This window comes from Salvelinus fontinalis, chromosome 33 (genome assembly GCF_029448725.1).
Source record: "Salvelinus fontinalis isolate EN_2023a chromosome 33, ASM2944872v1, whole genome shotgun sequence".
Classification (NCBI taxonomy): Eukaryota; Metazoa; Chordata; class Actinopteri; order Salmoniformes; family Salmonidae; genus Salvelinus; species Salvelinus fontinalis.
Window position 1 is genome coordinate 24395600 of NC_074697.1, and position 19694 is coordinate 24415293.

Below are 19694 nucleotides of genomic sequence, written 5' to 3' on the forward strand. Positions count from 1 at the left end.
ATTTTCTATTGGACAGGTTCATCAAACAGGAATGGACCTACCTGAATCGGTCCAATAGAATGCTAGTTTTTGTTGCAAAACAGAAAGTTTTTCCGACTGTTTGGTAGTTGTTACGCACGCCTCTGAGAAGAGGGAACGCAACTCCCTGCTACAACTCAACTCTCTGAAGTGCAAGAGGTATGGACTGTAGGTGCGAGTAAGGATGACACAAAAGCAGAATTTACCGTTTACTAGAATTTATTTTCTTACACGGTAATATGGGGAAAAGGGGCTGGACGGAACCAAAGCAAAGAAAGTAAATATCAAAGTTCCCCCTCTCCTATCTAACCTGCCTACCCACTTAACTTACCTAACTTAACACCGTCTGGTGCCCTAACCAAAATACAGGGGGTGGTCCGCCCAGGTCTTACCTAGTGTGCCTAGACAGTAAATATACTACGGGTATATGTATGCCCGCGAGCCTCTTGCCTAAGCACTCCCAAAGTGCCTTCTCCTTCCCCCCTGGGAACAAATGAAGCAGAGTAATTATTAATGATTTCACAAACACAGGACATAGAAAAACTGCTACCAACAACAACAGTACATACCACACTTTCTGATACACAACCCACACTATATCACAATCTAATTTTTCTCTCTCAATCTCCAAATCTCTACTCCTTATCTCATCTCTCTCCTCTTCTCTCTACTCTAAGCAGAACACTGGCTTTTATCTTCAGGTGGCAATGTTAATTAGTCAGCTGCTTCTTGACGAGGGGGCGGAGTCAGCTCCAATCACCAATTAGCCTGTGGTAGACCAATCAGCTGGTTGGGGAGTACTTCCAGAAAGCCATCTCCTGAAACACACACTCAAATACAAAACAGAACACAGAAACTGGGGAACGTAACACGCCCACCACAAAATTGCAAACATACAGTTTGTAATAACAAAAACCAACGCTTCCCCAGTTAGTAAACCCGTGATAGAGCGTCAGCAACCACATTCGCTGAGCCCTTCATATAGGCTATCTGTACATTATATCCTTGTACAATCAGAGCCCACCGCATAAGGCGGCGGTTCTGATTGTACATTTGCTTCAAGAACACTAAAGGATTATGGTCCGTGAAGACCATTACAGGCAAGGCACTGGATCCCACATATACCTCAAAGAACTGTAAGGCTAGCAATAAAGCTAGTGTCTCTTGTTCAATTGTGGAGTACCTTGACTGACACGAGTTGAACTTACGGGAAAAGAAACTGACGGGCCGATCCACTCCGTCTTCATCTTCCTGTAAGAGAACCGCACCCACCCCCACTATACTAGCGTCAACCTCCAACTTAAAAGGTTTGTCAAAGTTGGGGGCGGCAAGCACTGGGGCACTACAAAGTAGCGCTTTAGCGGACTCAAAAGCATGGTTACAGTCCTTGGACCACCTAAATGGTACCTTGGGACTAAGCAGAGATGAAAGGGGAGCTACTACCATCGAGAAATTCGTACAGAATGTACGATAGTACCCTACCTTCCCTAGGAATCTGCGCAACTGGCGTCGAGTCGTGGGAGCAGGAAAAGCAACAATTGCCTCCACCTTGCCAGTTACTGGGCGCACTTGACCTCGTCCCACTTGTTTCCCTAAGTAAGTCACCATAGCCTTCCCAAACTCACACTTGGCCAAATTGAGGGTTAAAGAAGCATTCTCCAACCGCTGAAACACACTTTTCAAAGTGGAGAGATGATCAGACCAAGTAGACGAATGGATCACCACATCATCAAGGTATGCAGTACAATTTGGCACATCTGCAAACACAATGTTAACTAGACGCTGAAAAGTAGCAGGTGCATTACACATGCCAAAGGGCATCACAGTGTATTGTACAAAGTTATCAGGCGTAACAAAAGCCGATATGTCAGAAGCTCGAGAGGTCAGAGGCACCTGCCAATAACCTTTTAACAAATCTAACTTACTAACATAAGCAGCAGAGCAAATTCTATCAATGCAGTCATCTAATCGAGGTAGAGGAAAATAATCAGACTTTGTAACTGCATTTACACGACGATAGTCCGTGCATAAGCGGGACGTACCGTCAGGCTTAGGAACAAGAATACATGGGGAACTCCAGGAGCTGTTACTGGGTTTTGCCATTACACCCCAGCATTTGATTCCCACCCCCTGCTTTATAGAGACTATACAGATTTAGCTCCCTCTAATACTGTAATACATTCCCCCCCCTCTCGTTCTGTCTATCTACTCCCAGGAGGAGATCCAGCAGCTGAAAGGGAGGCTGGAGAAGGTGGACAAGGAGAGGAACGAGCTGAGACTCAACAGTGACCGCCTGGAGAGCAGGGTACACACACACACGCACACACACACACACGCACACACACACACACACACACACACACACACACACACACACACACACACACACACAACACACAACACATACAAACTGTGTTGCAGACTAATATAAGATAACACATTGTACCAGCGGATCTGTCTGTATAAATAAAGGATGAACAGATAGAGGTTTTATGTCATGAAGTTTAACTGTATTGCACTGTATGCATAAGACAGGGTGCATGTGTAGTAGTAATAAACACATTATTTTCACCCTCTTGCTTATTGCAATTGTGTGTATATGCCAGATCACAGAGCTGTCGTCGGAGCTGGCAGACGAGAGGAACACAGGAGAGTCAGCCTCTCAGCTGCTGGAGTCCGAGACCTCAGAGAGACTGAGACTGGAGAAAGACATGAAGGACCTGCAGGTTAACACTGTTAACACTGGAGAAATGAGACATCCTTAACTGTTGTTGGATGAACACAATTATTTAATTCATTATTTAAACCAGACAGGTAAATGGGAAAGCGATTCTGATTTGCAATGACGACCTTGCCAGTTCTGTTGGCTGCAACGTAATAGTGTGATCAGATTGTTGACCCTGCCTTCCCCATCCTTTTAGTTTTCTATTTGGCATTTGACATGATTGTTTTTTTCAGGGTATTCCAACTAGATGGGATACATTTTTCCACTGACTGCTCAGACAGCACATGCTGATGGGCTGGGCTGGGTGCAAATGACCTCGCTTCTAGAAATGAGCAATTGTGTCATTTAGAGAAAGTGTGTGTGTGTGTGTGTGTGTGTGTGTGTGTGTGTGTGTGTGTGTGTGTGTGTGTGTGTGTGTGTGTGTGTGTGTGTGTGTGTGTGTGTGTGTGTGAACAATGAGCGTGTTTGTGTGTGTACGTGCAAGTGCAATGTGAGGTCTATCTGTCAGTATTTCTAACTTGGTATATAATGTGTTTGTGTATTAATGCATGGCCTGTGATTCTCTCCCCAGACTAAGTTTGACTCGATGAAGAAGTCTATGGACTCTATGGAGATGGAGGTGATGGAGACCAGACTCCTCAGAGCCTCTGAGCTCAATGGAGAGATGGACGATGACGACACAGGTCAGCGCCACACACACACGTTTGTTTTACTATCCTTGTGGGGACCAAAACATTTATTCCCATTCAAATTCTGATTTTCCCTAACCCTAAACATAACCCTTAACCCAGTCCTTCTCAAATAGTGGGGCGCGCCCCCCTGTGGGGGATCGGAGCGATGCCAGGGGGGGGGGGGGGGCGCGTGTGACCCCGGGGAACATGCTTTTTTCTGCCGCAGGGAGTAGTTTTTTTTGCACTGAACAAGAGCACACAGCACAGAGCAGGAGATATGAAGTGCAGATAACAAACCCTTAAGCGACACAATGGAAAAATATTTAACAGGGATGAAAAGAAAGGCGGAGAGAGACAGAGATAATGAGACAAACGTAAGTCTCCCGAAAGCTAAGACGAGGAAATATGACGAAGCGTGGCTGTCACGAGGAAACGTCTTGTCCAGAGTTTTTGAGCTCAGAGAGCAGATACGAATGTTTTCGGAGCAGGAGCACAAGTATGACCTCGCAGAAACATTTAGTGATGAGAACTTCCTGGCAAAACTGGCCTACCTGAGTGACATAGTTGGAAAGCTAAATGAACTAAATCTACAGCTTCAAGGGAAAGAGAAACACCTCCCTCAGGTCACAGACAAGATCAGCTCTTTCACTCGATAGCTTGCAATGTGGGGCAGGCGACTTGATGAAGGAAATACTGATTCATTCGAGAACCTGCATGAATTTGTTGACACTACTGACTATGATGCCACCTCGGTGATTCCATATATTAAGGAGCATATTTCATCACTGATGGGATTCTTTAAAAAGAACTTCCCTGAAAACAGTTCCCAATATAACTGGGTGAGAGATCCTTTCAATGCACCAGCTCCAACTGGTTTCAGCTCTGCAGAGGAGGACCAGTTCATTGATATGACGCCTGACTCCACATTGAGACTGAGGTTCACATCACAGACACTGAGTGAATTGAGTGTAGAGAGGCAGTATCCACTCTTAGGGCAGAGGGCCATGGGCATTCTTCTTCCTTTTGCAACATCTTATCTTTGTGAGACTGGCTTCTCTGCTGTTGCTGCACTGAAGACCAAGTACAGGTCCCAGCTAAACATTGAGCAGGAGCTGAGAGTTGCAGTATCATGCTTCAAACCCCGCTTCGAAAAGCTGTGCTCTGCAAAACGTGCTCATTGTAGCCATTAATCCTGACTTCCTCATTTAGATTTTTTTTAAATGAGTACAAATTGTTTTATTCATTTTTGTTTTATAGGTCAAAGTGTTTCATATATTGTGCTCCTGAGTTAATGTTGCTGATCAATTTGAATGTATTATTATTTATTGATTATATTTTATTTTATTTTTCAGTATCAAATGGTCCAAAAATGTTTACAGTTTAAATAAGTATAACATTTTTTTTTACATTTCAGGGAAATTGATGCACTTTAAGTCTTTTCTGTTACAGACTAAAAAACAATGTTAATAAAGTTATTCTTTGTTGTAAGTTGATCTATATTTCTTTATTTTTTATTTTTTTGTTTTCTTTCATGTTAATAAGGATACAATGTTATGCAGAGGTGTACTTATAACAATTTTATAGACAAATGATACTATTTACAGTCGCGGCGGAGAGTTGGGGAGCGCGAAATGTTTACTTCTTCCTAGGGGGGGCGTAACAGAAAATAATTGAGAAGCACTGCCTTAACCTAACCCTAACCTTAATTCTAACCCTAAACCTAACCTTACCGTAACCCCTAAGCCTGAAATGTCCCCACTTGTCTGAGTTTTCCTTGTTGTACTATCCATGTGAGGACTTCTGGTTCCCCACAAGGATAGTAAAACCAAACCACACACACACACTGTTGCTATATGGTGACAATTTAGCACCATGAAAACCAGCACACAAAGGTACACCCCAAGACCAGGATCAAAGTAGGCTGTTTCTGGTTGAGTCCTTTCAGTTGCCCAGTTATTTGGTTGTATCAAGCTGACCACCCTCTTAGACTGCAGCGGCTGCCTGAAATCAATGAGGAGACAAAAGGTTTTGCAAGACATGGTGTAGAAATTGATTCTAAAAGACTGCAGGTGTCCTCAAATTATATTTGCACGCATGCCAAACAGACTTCCGGCTAGACTGCGAATGCAGGCTTTATTTGGCCATTCTGAATGTAGAATAGATTTTTGTCTCAGTGTTTTGTTTGAACGTTTCAACACCCCACATTTTACGTGGAATAGACAACCCTGTGTAAGAGATACATGTACAGGCCATAACAGTAGTGTACAGACTTTAATATGGCTTCAAAACGGCTTGATACATTTCCTCCTGACTAATGCAAACCCGTTCCATGGTCAAACAGACTTCCTTTCAAACTGGCTAATCAATTTCATCTTAGTTCTATTTGAAGGCGTATTGAATGCAATGGAGGCTGCTGAGGGGAGGACAGCTCATAATAAAGGCTGGAACGGAGTGAATGGAAACCATGGTTTTGATACCATTCCACCTATTCCGCTCCAGCCATTACCACAAACCTGTCCTCCACAATTAAGGTGCCACCAACCTCCTGTGATTGAATGTTGACGTGGTGTGGTTCTTGTAGTGCTGTCCATGACCTGTCTGCTAACTGTGCTGTCGCATCTTGTGTCTGTTAGGGGGAGAGTGGAGACTGAAGTATGAGAGGGCCATCAGAGAGATCGAGTTCACCAAGAAGAGGCTCCAGCAGGAGTTTAATGACAAGCTGGAGATGGAGCAGCAGAACAAACGGCAGCTGGAGAGGAGGGTAAGGCAGTGTCTGACACACACACACACTTCTAACTCTACCTCGTACTGCTTACACACACTTGCATGTTGGGATTTACACCTACCTCATCTAGCTACACACACACATGCTCACAGGCAAAAAAACTTAGCTCATATCCTTCCTTCTGTCCAGAAGCAGTTTACTAGTGTTTTTGGTGGGTCTCTCCCTCTCCTTTTCTCTCTCCTTTCCTCATTGCTGGGCAAGTGTCTGTCTGTCACTGTCTTTGTCTATCTGTCTGCCGTTTATTTTTCTCTCTGTCTTTTTCTCAGCCCCTTGCTCTGTTTTTGACACCTCCTCTGAGCTTTCTCATAAAACGTCAAATAAAGCTTCACACTCCCAGAGCCCCCACTCAGTGAGACATAAAAGAAGCAGTGAAGCAATAACTAGTCTTTTCTTTCTCTCTCTGTGCGTCTCACCTGGTCGGCCACTCAGACAGACAGCTTGACAGAAGCTAACGGAACCTTTGACCTCTTTCATGCCTCTGCTTATTTTGGAAAAATGATTTTAAATGTTACACATCTCTCTCTTTATCTCCCTCCCTCTCTCCTCTTCCAGCTAAGTGACCTCCAAGCAGACAGTGAGGAGGTGCAGCGTACGGCCCAGCAGCTGAAGAAGAAGTGTCAGAGATTGACGGCTGAGCTACAGGACACCAAGCTACACCTGGAGGGCCAGCAGAGCCGCAACCATGACCTGGAGAAGAAACAGAGGAAGTGAGTTCAGTTCATAATGCACACACTCTGTAGGCCGACAAAGACGTTTATCCCATGTCCCAGTTGTAAATGTGAACTTGTTCTCAACTGGCCTACCTTGTTCAATTAAGGTGAAATAAAACAATACCGACCTTAGAGATAGAGGACTCTTGTACTCAAAAGCCCATTTTAGCATGGGCAGCGCCATTGAGGACTTTCACCATTTTGAAGTAGTCGACTAGGTGGGACTTCCTATGGGTTAAGAAAGGATCACTTAATTGCAATCGGGTCACCAGGAGGGATCAGCCAATGAATTATACTCGTGAGGAAACATTCCATAACTGCAGGAGGCAGTAAATCGCCAACCTTGGCTTTATACCTGCTCAAACAACACTCTAGGTGGCAGTATGTACACTTTTAGTTTGTTTACCAACTCATAGAAGTAGTAGAAGAAGAAAATGGAGTACTTCAAAATGGAGAGGGCCTCAATGGCGCTGCCTGTGCTCTCCTAGATGCCACAATGGGACCGATACATTTATGCGATGTCTAACTAAATATTTGATACAGACACAGAGAGGTGTGCGCCACACACACACACACGTACACACTCATACAGTATGTTCAGATCTGCAACTACAACCTGATACTACTCATACTGTCACCCTCACTGTGACAATTCAATTTAATGGGCTTTATTGGCATGGGAAACATATGTTTACATTGCCAAAGCAAGTGAAATAGATAATAAACAAAAGTGAAATAAACAATACAAATTTACAGTAAACATTACACTCACAAAAGTTCCAAAAGAATAAAGACATTTCAAATGTCATAGTATGTCTATATACGGTGTTGTAATGATGTGTAAGTAGTACAAAAGGGAAAATAAATGAACATAAATATAGGTTCAAATCCAATTTGATTTGTCACATACACATGGTTAGCAGATGTTAATGCGAGTGTAGCGAAATGCTTGTTCTTCTAGTTCCGACCATGCAGTAATATCTAACAAGTAATCTAACCTAACAATTTCACAACAACTACCTTATACACACAAGTGTAAAGGAATGAATAAGAATATGTACATAAAAATATATGAATGAGTGATGGCCGAACGGCATAGGCAAGATGCAGTAGATGCTATAGAGTACAGTATATACATATGAGATGAGTAATGTAGGGTGTGTAAACATTATATAAAGTGGCATTGTTTAAAGTGGCTAGTGATACATTTATTACATACATTTTTCCATTATTAAAGTGGCTAGAGTTGAGTCAGTATGTAGGCAGCAGCCCCTCAATGTTAGTGATGGCTCTTTAACAGTCTGATGGCCTTGAGATAGAAGCTGTTTTTCAGTCTCTTGGTCCCTGCTTTGATGCACCTGTACTGACCTCGCCTTCTGGATGATAGCGGGGTGAACAGGCAGTGGTTCGGGTGGTTGTTGTCCTTGATGATCTTTTTGGCCTTCCTGTGACATCGGGCTGTGTAGGTGTCCTTGAGGTCAGGTAGTTTTCCCCCAGTGATGCGTTGTGCAGACCTCACTACCCTCTGGAGAGCCTTGTGGTTGAGGGCGGAGCAGTTGCCGTACCAGGCGGTGATACAGCCCGACAGGATGCTCTCGATTGTGCATCTGTAAAAGTTTGTGAGTGTTTTTGGTGACAAGCCGAATTTATTCAGCCTCCTGAGGTTGAAGAGCCGCAGCTGCGCCTTCTTCACCATGCTGTCTGTGTGGGTGGACCATTTCAGTTTGTCCGTGATGTGTACACCAAGGAACTTAAAACTTCCCACCTTCTCCACTACTGTCCCATCGATGTGGATAGGGGGCTGCTCCCTCTGCTCTTTCCTGAAATCCACGATCATCTCCTTTGTTTTGTTGATGTTGAGTGTGAGGTTATTTTCCTGACACCACACTCCGAGGGCCCTCACCTCCTCCCTGTAGGCCATCTCGTCGTTGTTGGTAATCAAGCCTACCAGGTAATCAAGCCTACTCTAGTGTCGTCTGCAAACTTGATGATTGAGTTGGAGGCGTGCATGGCCATGCAGTCATGGGTGAACAGGGAGTACTGGAGAGGGCGGAGAATGCACCCTTGTGGGGCCCTAGTGTTGAGGATCAGCGGGGTGGATATGTTGTTACCTACCCTCACCACCTGGGGGCGGCCCGTCAGGAAGTCCAGGACCCAGTTGCACAGGGCCGGGTTGAGACCCAGGGTCTCAAGCTTAATGATGAGTTTGAAGGGTACTATTGTGTTAAATGCTGTGCTGTAGTCGATGAACAGCATTCTTACATAGGTATTCCTCTTGTGCAGATGGATTAGTGCAGTGTGATTGCGATTGCGTCGTCTGTGGACCTATTGGGCCGGTAATCAAATTGTAGTGGGTCTAGGGTGTCAGGGAGGGTGGAGGTGATATGGTCCTTGACTAGTCTCTCAAAGCACTTCATGATGACGGGACTGAGTGCTACGGGGCGGTAGTCATTTAGCTCAGTTACCTTAGCTTTCTTGGGAACAGGAACAATGGTGTCCCTCTTGAAGCATGTGGGAACAGCAGACTGGGATAAGGATTGATTGAATATGTCCGTAAACACACCCGCCAGCTGGTCTGCGCATGCTCTGAGGACGCGGCCGGGGATGCCGTCTGGGCCTGCAACCTTGCGAGGGTTAACCCGTTTAAATGTTTTACTCACGTTGGCTGCAGTGAAGCAGAGCCCGCATGTTTTGGTAGCGGGCCGTGTCCGTGGCAATGTATTGTCCTCAAAGTGAGAAAAGAAGTTGTTTAATTTGTCTGGGAGCAAGACATCGTGGTCCGCGACTGGGCTGGTTTTTCTTTTGTAGTCCGTGATTGACTGTAGACCCTGCCACATACCTCTCGTGTCTGAGCCGTTGAATTGCGACTCTACTTTGTCTCTATACTGACGCTTAGCTTGTTTGATTGCCTTGCGGAGGGAATAGCTACACTGTTTGTATTCGGTCATGTTTCTGGTCACCTTGCCCTGATTAAAAGCAGTGGTTCGCGCTTTCAGTTTTGCACGAATGCTGCCATCAATCCACGGTTTCTGGTTGGGGAATGTTTTAATAGACGCTGTGGGTACAACATCACCGATGCACTTGCTAATAAACTCGCTCACCGAATCAGCGTATTCATCAATGTTGTTCGACGCTATGCGGAACATATCCCAGTCCACGTGATCGAAGCAATCTTGAAGCATGGAATCCGATTGGTCGAACCAGCGTTGAACAGACCTGAGCACGGGTGCTTCCTGTTTTCGTTTCTGTCTATAGGCTGGGAGCAACAAAATGGAGTCGTGGTCAGCTTTTCCGAAAGTGGGCCGGGGGAGGACTTTATATGCGTTGCGGAAGTTAGAATAACAATGATCCAGGGTTTTGCCAGCCCGGATCGCGCAATCGATATGCTGATAAAATCTAGGGAGCCTTGTTTTCAGATTAGCCTTGTTAAAATCCCCAGCTACAATTAATGCAGCCTCAGGATATGTGGTTTCCAGTTTACATAGAATCAAATGAAGTTCTTTCAAGGCCGTCGATGTGTCTGCTTGGGGGGAATATACACGACTGTGATTATGATCGAAGAGAATTGTCTTGGTAGATAATGCGGTCGGCATTTGATTGTAAGGAATTCTAGGTCAGGTGAACAAAAGGACTTGAGTTCCTATATGTTATTATGATCACACCACGTCTCGTTAATCATAAGGCATACACCCCCGCCCTTCTTCTTTCCAGAGAGATGCGTTAAGAAACCAGGTGGCTCCGATAGCGTGTCTCTGTACAATGGTGTTTGTTCTTCACTGGTTACCCTTTTCTGTGGCAACAGGTCACAAATCTTGCTGCTGTAATGGCACACTGTGGAATTTCACCTAATAGATATGGGAGTTTATCAAAATTGGATTTGTTTTCAAATTCTTTGTGGGTCTGTGTGACCTGAGGTAAATATGTGTATCTAATATGGTCATATATTTGGCATATATTTTGCAACTCAGTTTCCACCTCATTTTGTGGGCAGTGTGCACATAGCCTGTCTTCTCTTGAGAGCCAGGTCTGCCTTAGGCGGCCTTTCTCAATAGCAAGGCTATGCTCACTGAGTTTGTACAAACAATAAAAACATTTACAGTTAATATTACACCCACACAAGTTTCAGAGGAACAGAGACATTTCAAATGTCCAAGAGTTCCTTAATTTTGGGTCAGTCATAGTGGTCAGGTATTCTGCCACTGTGTACTCTCTGTTTAGGGCCAAATAGCATTCTAGTTTCTCTGTTTTTTTGTTAATTCTTTCCAGTGTGTCAAGTAATGATCTTTTTGTTTCTCATGATTTAATTGTGTCTAATTGTTGCGTCTAATTCTAAAAAATCAAAAGAAATCAGCCAAGACCTCCACAAGTCTGGTTCATCCTTGGGAGCAATTTCCAAATGCCTGAAGGTACCACATTCATCTGTACAAACAATAGTATGCAAGTATAAACACCATGGGACCATTCAGCCATCATACCACTCAGGAAGGAGATGCGTTCTGTCTCCTAAAAGTGCAAATCAATCCCAGAACAACAGCAAAGGACCTTGTGAAGATCCTGGAGGAAACAGGTACAAAAGTATCTATATCCACAGTAAAGCGAGTCCTATATCGACATAACCTGAAAGGCTGCTCAGCAAGGAAGAAGCCACTGCTCCAAAACAGCCATAAAAAAGCCAGACTACAGTTTGCAACTGCACATGGGGACAAAGATTTTACTTTTTGAAGAAATGTCCTCTGGTCTGATGAAGAAAAAAAAATATGACTGTTTGGCCATAATGACCATTGTTATGTTTGGATGAAAAAGGGGGATGCTTGCAAGCCGAAGAACACCATCCCAACCGTGAAGCATGGGGGTGGCAGAATCATGTTGTGAGGGTGCTTTGCTGCAGGAGGAACTGGTGCACTTCACAAAATAGATGGCATCACGAGGATGGAAAATTATGTGGATATATTGAGGCAACATCTCAAGACATCAGTCAGGAAGTTAAAGCTTGGTCGCAAATGTGTCTTCCAAATGGACAATGACCCCAAGCTACTTCCAAAGTTGTGGCAAAATGGCTTAAGGACAACAAAGTCAATGTATTGGAGTGGCCATCACAAAGCCCTGACCTCAATCCCATAGAAAATGTGTGGGCAGAACTGAAAAAGCGTGTGCGAGCAAGGAGGCGTACAAACCTGACTCAGTTACACCAGCTCTGTCAGGAGGAATGGGCCAAAATTCCCCTAACTTATTGTGGGAAGCTTGTGGAAGGCTACCTGAAATTTTGACCCAAGTTAAACAATTTAAAGGCAATGCTAACAAATACTAATTGAGTGTATGTAAACTTTTGACCCACTGGGAATGTGATGAAAGAAATACAATTTGAGATAAATCATTCTCTCTACTATTATTCTGACATTTCACATTCTTAAAATAAAGTGGTGATCCTAACTGACCTAAGACAGGGAATTTTTCCTAGGATTAAATGTCAGGAATTGTGAAAAACTGATTTTAAATGTATTGAGGTTGCTGCTGACGCATATCCCACGGTAGTTATTGGGTTCAAATTTGTCTCCACTTTTGTGGATTGGGGTGGTCAGTCCTTGGTTCCAAATATTGGGGAAGATGCCAGAGCTGAGTCTCAACAGTGAAGAGGTGACTCCGGGATGCTGGCCTTCTAGGCAGAGTTGCAAAGAAAAAGCTATATCTCAGACTGGCCAATAAAAAGTTAAGAGTAAGATGGGCAAAAGAACCGACACTGGACAGAGGAACTCTGCCGAGAAGGCCAGCATCCCGGAGTTGCCTCTTCACTGTTGATGTTGAGACTGGTGTTTTGCGGGTGCTGTTTAATAAAGCTGCCAGTTGAGGACTTGTGAGGCTTCTGTTTCTCAAACTAGACACTCTAATGTACTTGTCCTCTTGCTCAGTTGTGCACCAGGGCCTCCCACTCCTCTTTCTATTCTGGTTAGAGCCAGTTTGCGCTGTTCTGTGAAGGGAGTAGTACACAGCGTTGTTCGAGATCTTCAGTTTCTTGGCAATTTCTCGCATGAAATTGCCTTCATTTCTCAGAACAAGAATAGACTGACGAGTTTCAGAAGAAAGTTTGTTGTTTCTGGCCATTTTGAGCCTGTAATCGAACCCACAAATGCTGATGCTCCAGATACTCAACTAGTCTGAAGGCCAGTTTTATTACTTCTTTAATCAGAACAACAGTTTTCAGCTGTGCTAACATAATTGCAAAAGGGTTTTCTAATGATCAATTAGCCTTTTAAATGATAAACTTGGATTAGCTAACACAACGTGCCATTGGAACACAGGAGTGATGGTTGCTGATAATGGGCCTCTGTACGCCTATGTAGATATTCCATTAAAAATCTTCCGTTTCCAGCTACGATAGTCATTTACAACATTAACTATGCCTACACTGTATTTCTGATCAATTTGATGTTATTTTAATGGACAAAAAATGTGCTTTTCTTTCAAAATCAAGGACATTTCTAAGTGACCTCAAACTTTTGAACAGTAGTGTATATGTTTTTGCTTTTTGTTATTTCTTATAGAGCCAAAAAGATTAGAGAAGTGGTTTATCCATACATCTCTGTTCTGGATAGATAACTCTTCCTATTTTGTTTGTTTAGAGTTTTCCAATTTTCCCAGAAGTGGTTAGATTCTATGGATTCTTCAATTACATTGAGCTGATTTATGACATGCTGTTCCTTCTTTTTCTGTAGTGTATTTCTGTAATGTTTTAGTGATTCACCATAGTGAAGGCGTCGGCTCAGGTTTTCTGTGTCTCTATGTTTTTGGTTGGATAGGTTTCTCAATTTCTTTCTTAGGTTTTTGCATTCTTCATCAAACCATTTGTCATTGTTGTTAATTTTCTTAGCTTGTCTCCATTTTTAGATTTGATAAGGAAGCTGAGAGGTCAAATATACTATTTAGGTTTTCTACTGCCAATTTAAAGGCAATGCTACCAAATACTAATTGAGTGTATGTAAACTTCTGACCCACTGGGAATGTGATGAAAGAAATACAATTTGAAATAAATCATTCTCTCTACTATTATTCTGACATTTCACATTCTTAAAATAAAGTGGTGATACTAACTGACCTAAAACAGGGAATTTTTACTAGGATTAAATGTCAGGAATTGTGAAAACTGAGTTTAAATGTATTTGGCTAAGTTGTATGTAAACTTCCGACTTCAACTGTAGGTACCACACATGCGGACATTTTTCTTTGTTGAGATAATTTCCTTATTCATTTCTAGCCAGGTGTAAAATGTTCCTGTTTTGACTAATTTAATAGGTCTGTTCTATACCAAATTAGCATATCCCCTGAGTTTCTTCCCTGTTTCACACCTGGTAGTTTGGTGGATTGGACTACCAGCTCTCTGTAACCCAGAGGACAACCAGTGGGTCCATCGCCTTTATAGCATGTTTCTTATAGGATGACAATGTCTGTATTTCAAATGTCTTTGATAAAGTCTGTGTTCCTGCTCTTTATGCCAAAGGCAGATCTCTATCAGATCTTTCTCTCTCTCTATCTCTCGCTTTCCCACTACTCTTTTTCTCTCAATCTCCCCCTCTCTCTCTCTGTGGTAATGGTTACTGAGTGATATCATGTCTCAGCAGAGTAGGAGAGATATAATACAGAATTCATCTAGGAGTTCAGTAAAGGCTATGTCGTGTCACACAGTAAGAAAACTTACTGGGATGCTGCAATCACACTGCAAATGTTTGGTGTGCGTGTGTACACACACTTGGCCTCCAGCCTATTGAACAGAGACGTTTCCACCATGGACGTCTCCTGGAACTCTGGGGAGGAGAAACACACGCACACACCCTCTGTGTGGTCTCTACGCTTGGCTGTGCTTGTTAAAGGCCCCTGCTGTCTAAGCCTCTTTAGTTCACTAAGTAAACAGTACAACAAACACTCCCCCTGTGCCTATCACCGTTATGGGGAGTGTGTGTGTGTCTGTGCACATATACTGTACCAGTATGTGTATGTTCTATGTCGATAGGGGACTCACGGCAGGGTGTGTGTCTAGCCAGGCATGGCATTAACGTACGTACGTACGCGCGCGCGTGTGTGTGTGTGTGTGTGTGTGTGTGTGTGTGTGTGTGTGTGTGTGTGTGTGTGTGTGTGTGTGTGTGTGTGTGTGTGTGTGTGTGTGTGTGTGTGTGTCAGGTTTGACTCGGAGCAGAACCTGTCTCAGGAGGAGGTCCAGAGGGAGAAAAATCTTAGAGAGAAGCTGAGCAGAGAGAAGGACATGCTGACTGGAGAAGTGTTCAGCCTGCGACAGCAACTGGAGGTACTGTACAAACACCAACACTACTGGCCTACCACATCTGTGTGTGTGTGCCAAAAATGGGTTCAAATAGTATTTGTAATCTTTTAAGTACTTTGAGTGTTTGAGTCTTCCCGGAGTGTCAGGTGGCTGGGGTTGGGCTTTCCATTGGCTCCATGGCAAGCTCAATCAAGCACAGCTATTTGAATGAAAACAAATCATTTTTGATTATGTGTGTATCCCCCTATAGGACCTGGAGATGTGTCTCTTAGGGTGTTTTCACATGTAGACCTCTTTTAAAATAACTGATCTCAGTCCTCTTTAAAGTCAACTCTGAGGTAAAATAACTCAGTTCCCTTGTGTTATCGGTCAGCTAGATACCAACTTAACTTTTGGAAGCTAATCTTTTGTTAACAGATGAGACCTAATAATTGTAATCAGAAGATACTAATAACACGTAAATATTATTCGTAACAGAATACATAGCAGAATAATAACTGCAGATTAAATAATGCTATAATTGAAATTGTACACCCCATGTAGGCTACTTTGAGAGCTATGCCCTATGTTGTGATTCTCACACTATTCAAACCCCCAATCAATAAACAGCTGGTGAAGATCTCTTAGCCTATAGATCACATATTGCAAACAAATAATCTGAACTAAAAACTACACACATATTTTTTAATTTCAGTGCATCCTTGATAATTGCTAATCAATATACCTATCCAGAAAAAGCACGTGTTTTTCTCAGAATCAGCACATCATCTTCTCTCTATTGTGGCAGAAATGTGTGAGGGTTCATGCCAGAGGAAACAGTGTTGCAGTAGTCTAGTGTGAGGGTTTATGGCACAGGAAACGGTGTTGCAGTAGTCTAGTGTGAGGGTTTATGGCAGGGAAAACGGTGTTGCAGTATTCTAGTGTGAGGGTTTATGGCAGGGGAAACGGTGTTGCAGTATTCTAGTGTGAGGGTTTATGGCAGGGGAAACGGTGTTGCAGTATTCTAGTGTGTGGGTTTATGGCAGGGAAAACGGTGTTGCAGTATTCTAGTGTGAGGGTTTATGCCAGGGGAAACGGTGTTGCAGTAGTCTAGTGTGGGGGTTTATGGCAGGGAAAACGGTGTTGCAGTATTCTAGTGTGTGGGTTTATGGCAGGGAAAACGGTGTTGCAGTAGTCTAGTGTGAGGGTTTATGACAGGGGAAACGGTGTTGCAGTAGTCTAGTGTGAGGGTTTATGGCAGGGAAAACAGTGTTGCAGTATTCTAGTGTGAGGGTTTATGGCAGGGAAAACGGTGTTGCAGTAGTCTAGTGTGAGGGTTTATGGCAGGGAAAACGGTGTTGCAGTAGTCTAGTGTGAGGGTTTATGGCAGGGAAAACGGTGTTGCAGTAGTCTAGTGTGAGGGTTTATGGCAGGGGAAACGGTGTTGCAGTAGTCTAGTGTGAGGGTTTATGGCAGGGAAAACGGTGTTGCAGTAGTCTAGTGTGAGGGTTTATGGCAGGGGAAACGGTGTTGCAGTATTCTAGTGTGAGGGTTTATGGCAGGGAAAACGGTGTTGCAGTAGTCTAGTGTGAGGGTTTATGGCAGGGGGAACGGTGTTGCAGTAGTCTAGTGTGAGGGTTTATGGCAGGGAAAACGGTGTTGCAGTAGTCTAGTGTGAGGGTTTATGGCAGGGGGAACGGTGTTGCAGTAGTCTAGTGTGAGGCGTGGGAATAACGACAAGCGAACCTGGGGAGCTTTGGGTTCACATTGCCCTACAACCGGAACCGGACCTCTCCAGATGGTCTGTTGGCTTCAGGGGCTCTTTTGAGGGGTCTGAGTTCATTTGGGGTGTTCACACTGCACACAAAATTAAGTGAACCGCACCGACTTCACAATAATTGTGTGAAAACACCCGTAATGTGTGTCTCCTCTCTCCCTATAGTACAAGGACCTGGAGATGTGTCTCCTCTCTTCCTATAGTACAAGGACCTGGAGATGTGTCTCCTCTCTTCCTATAGGACAAGGACCTGGAGATGTGTCTCCTCTCTTCCTATAGGACAAGGACCTGGAGATGTGTCTCCTCTCTCCCTATAGTACAAGGACCTGGAGATGTGTCTCCTCTCTCCCTATAGGACAAGGACCTGGAGATGTGTCTCTTCTCTTCCTATAGGACAAGGACCTGGAGATGTGTCTCCTCTCTTCCTATAGTACAAGGACCTGGAGATGTGTCTCCTCTCTTCCTATAGGACAAGGACCTGGAGATGTGTCTCCTCTCTTCCTATAGGACAAGGACCTGGAGATGTGTCTCCTCTCTTCCTATAGGACAAGGACCCGGAGATGTGTCTCCTCTCTTCCTATAGGACAAGGACCCGGAGATGTGTCTCCTCTCTCCCTATAGGACAAGGACCTGGAGATGTGTCTCCTCTCTTCCTATAGTACAAGGACCAGGAGATGTGTCTCCTCTCTCCCTATAGTACAAGGACCTGGAGATGTGTGTTTGAATGTGTCTCTTCTCTCCCTATAGGACAAGGACCTGGAGATGTGTGCACAGAATGTGAAGTTAGAACAGCTGGAGGCGGAGCTGCTGGACCTGTCGTCCCAGGAGACCAAGGACGAGGCATCACTGTCCAAGGTGAAGAAGACGATGCGTGACCTGGAGGCCAAGGTCAAAGACCAGGAAGAGGAGCTGGATGAACAGGCCGGAACTATACAGATGCTGGAGCAGGTATCGAGTTAGAGACACACACAGAGACACACGCTTGTATAGACACATGCAGACGTGCGTGCGCGCACACATACGTACACACACACTCCATTGAGGATGACACTCATACTCTGTCTTTGTGTTGTGCAGGCTAAGCTGCGTCTGGAGATGGAAACAGAGAGACTGCGCCAGACACACTCCAAGGAGATTGAAAGTAAAGACGAGGAGGTGGAGGAGATCAGACAGTCCTGCAGTAAGAAGGTACAGCACACACCGGAAACTTTACATGACTCAAAAGTCAAATGATTAGTTGTGACAATGTGTGACTATAATAGCCACAAATAGCTGGTTTCGTCACCAAAGCAAAAGCATAAACGATGACTTATTATGTAAACATGTCTCTTTCAGTTGGATCACATTTCCTGGGTCACGTATAGTGTGTTCCTGTGTTTTCAGCTGAAGCAGATAGAAGTCAGGCTGGAGGAGGAGTATGATGACAAACAGAAGGTCCTGCGTGAGAGGAGAGAACTGGAGACCAAGCTGCTGTCTTCCCAGGACCGGGTACTGTCACCTCACTACCAGTTCACCTTGGACAGTCTTTACCCAGACTAGTTATATGTCAGGTGGCTTTCAACCCTCCTACTGGATAGTTACAGATTATGCAGGCTTTTGTTGGTACTGTGTTTAGTGTGTGGTGTAATGTGTTGAGCTGGTCTTAATCTGGTTGTGTTGCTGCTGTCCCCAGGTGAACCCCAGAGACGTGGAGACAGAGAAGAGACTGAGGAAGGATCTGAAGCGAACCAAGGCCCTGCTGGCCGACGCCCAGATCATGCTGGACCACATGAAGAACAATGCCCCCAGCAAGAGAGAGATCGCCCAGCTCAAAAACCAGGTAGGTTGTACCCCTAGCACACTTGTCCAGTTCCTACACCTGCGTGACACACCACAGAGATACTGGGAAAGTCAAGAAACATCAGAATAACATTTCTATAGAATTTTGACTTCTCTCGCTTTCTCTCTCACTCTCTCTCTCTCCCCCTGTCTCAGCTGGAGGAGTCAGAGTTCACCTGTGCGGCAGCAGTGAAGGCCCGTAAGTCTATGGAGGTGGAGATTGAGGACTTGCATGTGCAGATGGATGACATCTCCAAAGCCAAACAGGCTGTGAGTACAGTACACCATTCCTTCCTACCTCTAACTTATTCCATACACCATGACCTCTAACCTATTCCATACACCATGACATCTTAACCTATTCCATACACCATGACCTCTAACCTATTCCATACACCATGACCTCTAACCTATTCCATACACCCTATGACCTCTGACCTTTTTCCTACACCCTATGACCTCTAACCTATTCCATACACCATGACATCTTAACCTATTCCATACACCATGACCTCTAACCTATTCCATACACCCTATGACCTCTGACCTTTTTCCTACACCATGACCTCTAACCTATTCCATACACCATGACCTCTAACCTATTCCATACACCCTATGACCTCTGACCTTTTTCCTACACCATGACCTCTGACCTTTTTCCTACACCATGACCTCTAACCTATTCCATACACCATGACCTCTAACCTATTCCATACACCCTATGACCTCTGACCTTTTTCCTACACCATGACCTCTAACCTTTCCCATACACCGTGATCTCTAACCTATTCCGTACATCATGACCTCTAACCTATTCCATACATCATGACCTCTAATGTAGGCCAGCACTTTTACTCACCACCATGTATGTTCATCTGTGAAAGCATTTAGAATGGCAGTTGTGCTCCTGAGGACAGCAAGTGGGAGGGTTTTCAGCGGTTG

The 19694-nt window shown here is 44.2% G+C and overlaps 1 protein-coding gene across 3 annotated transcripts in view; it reads left to right on the forward strand.

Annotated features, from left to right (window-relative positions):
• LOC129831864 (unconventional myosin-XVIIIa-like) overlaps positions 1–19694 on the forward strand; it is a 190239-nt gene that overhangs the window by 140564 nt on the left and 29981 nt on the right. For all 3 annotated transcript variants that reach the window (XM_055895376.1, XM_055895377.1, XM_055895378.1), the window contains 11 exons: positions 2234–2323; positions 2625–2744; positions 3315–3426; positions 6048–6175; positions 6752–6906; positions 15079–15202; positions 17682–17882; positions 18012–18122; positions 18318–18422; positions 18607–18753; positions 18909–19022. In XM_055895376.1, coding sequence (XP_055751351.1) covers positions 2234–2323; positions 2625–2744; positions 3315–3426; positions 6048–6175; positions 6752–6906; positions 15079–15202; positions 17682–17882; positions 18012–18122; positions 18318–18422; positions 18607–18753; positions 18909–19022 — 1407 coding nt within the window. The remainder of the gene's footprint in view (positions 1–2233; positions 2324–2624; positions 2745–3314; positions 3427–6047; positions 6176–6751; positions 6907–15078; positions 15203–17681; positions 17883–18011; positions 18123–18317; positions 18423–18606; positions 18754–18908; positions 19023–19694) is intronic.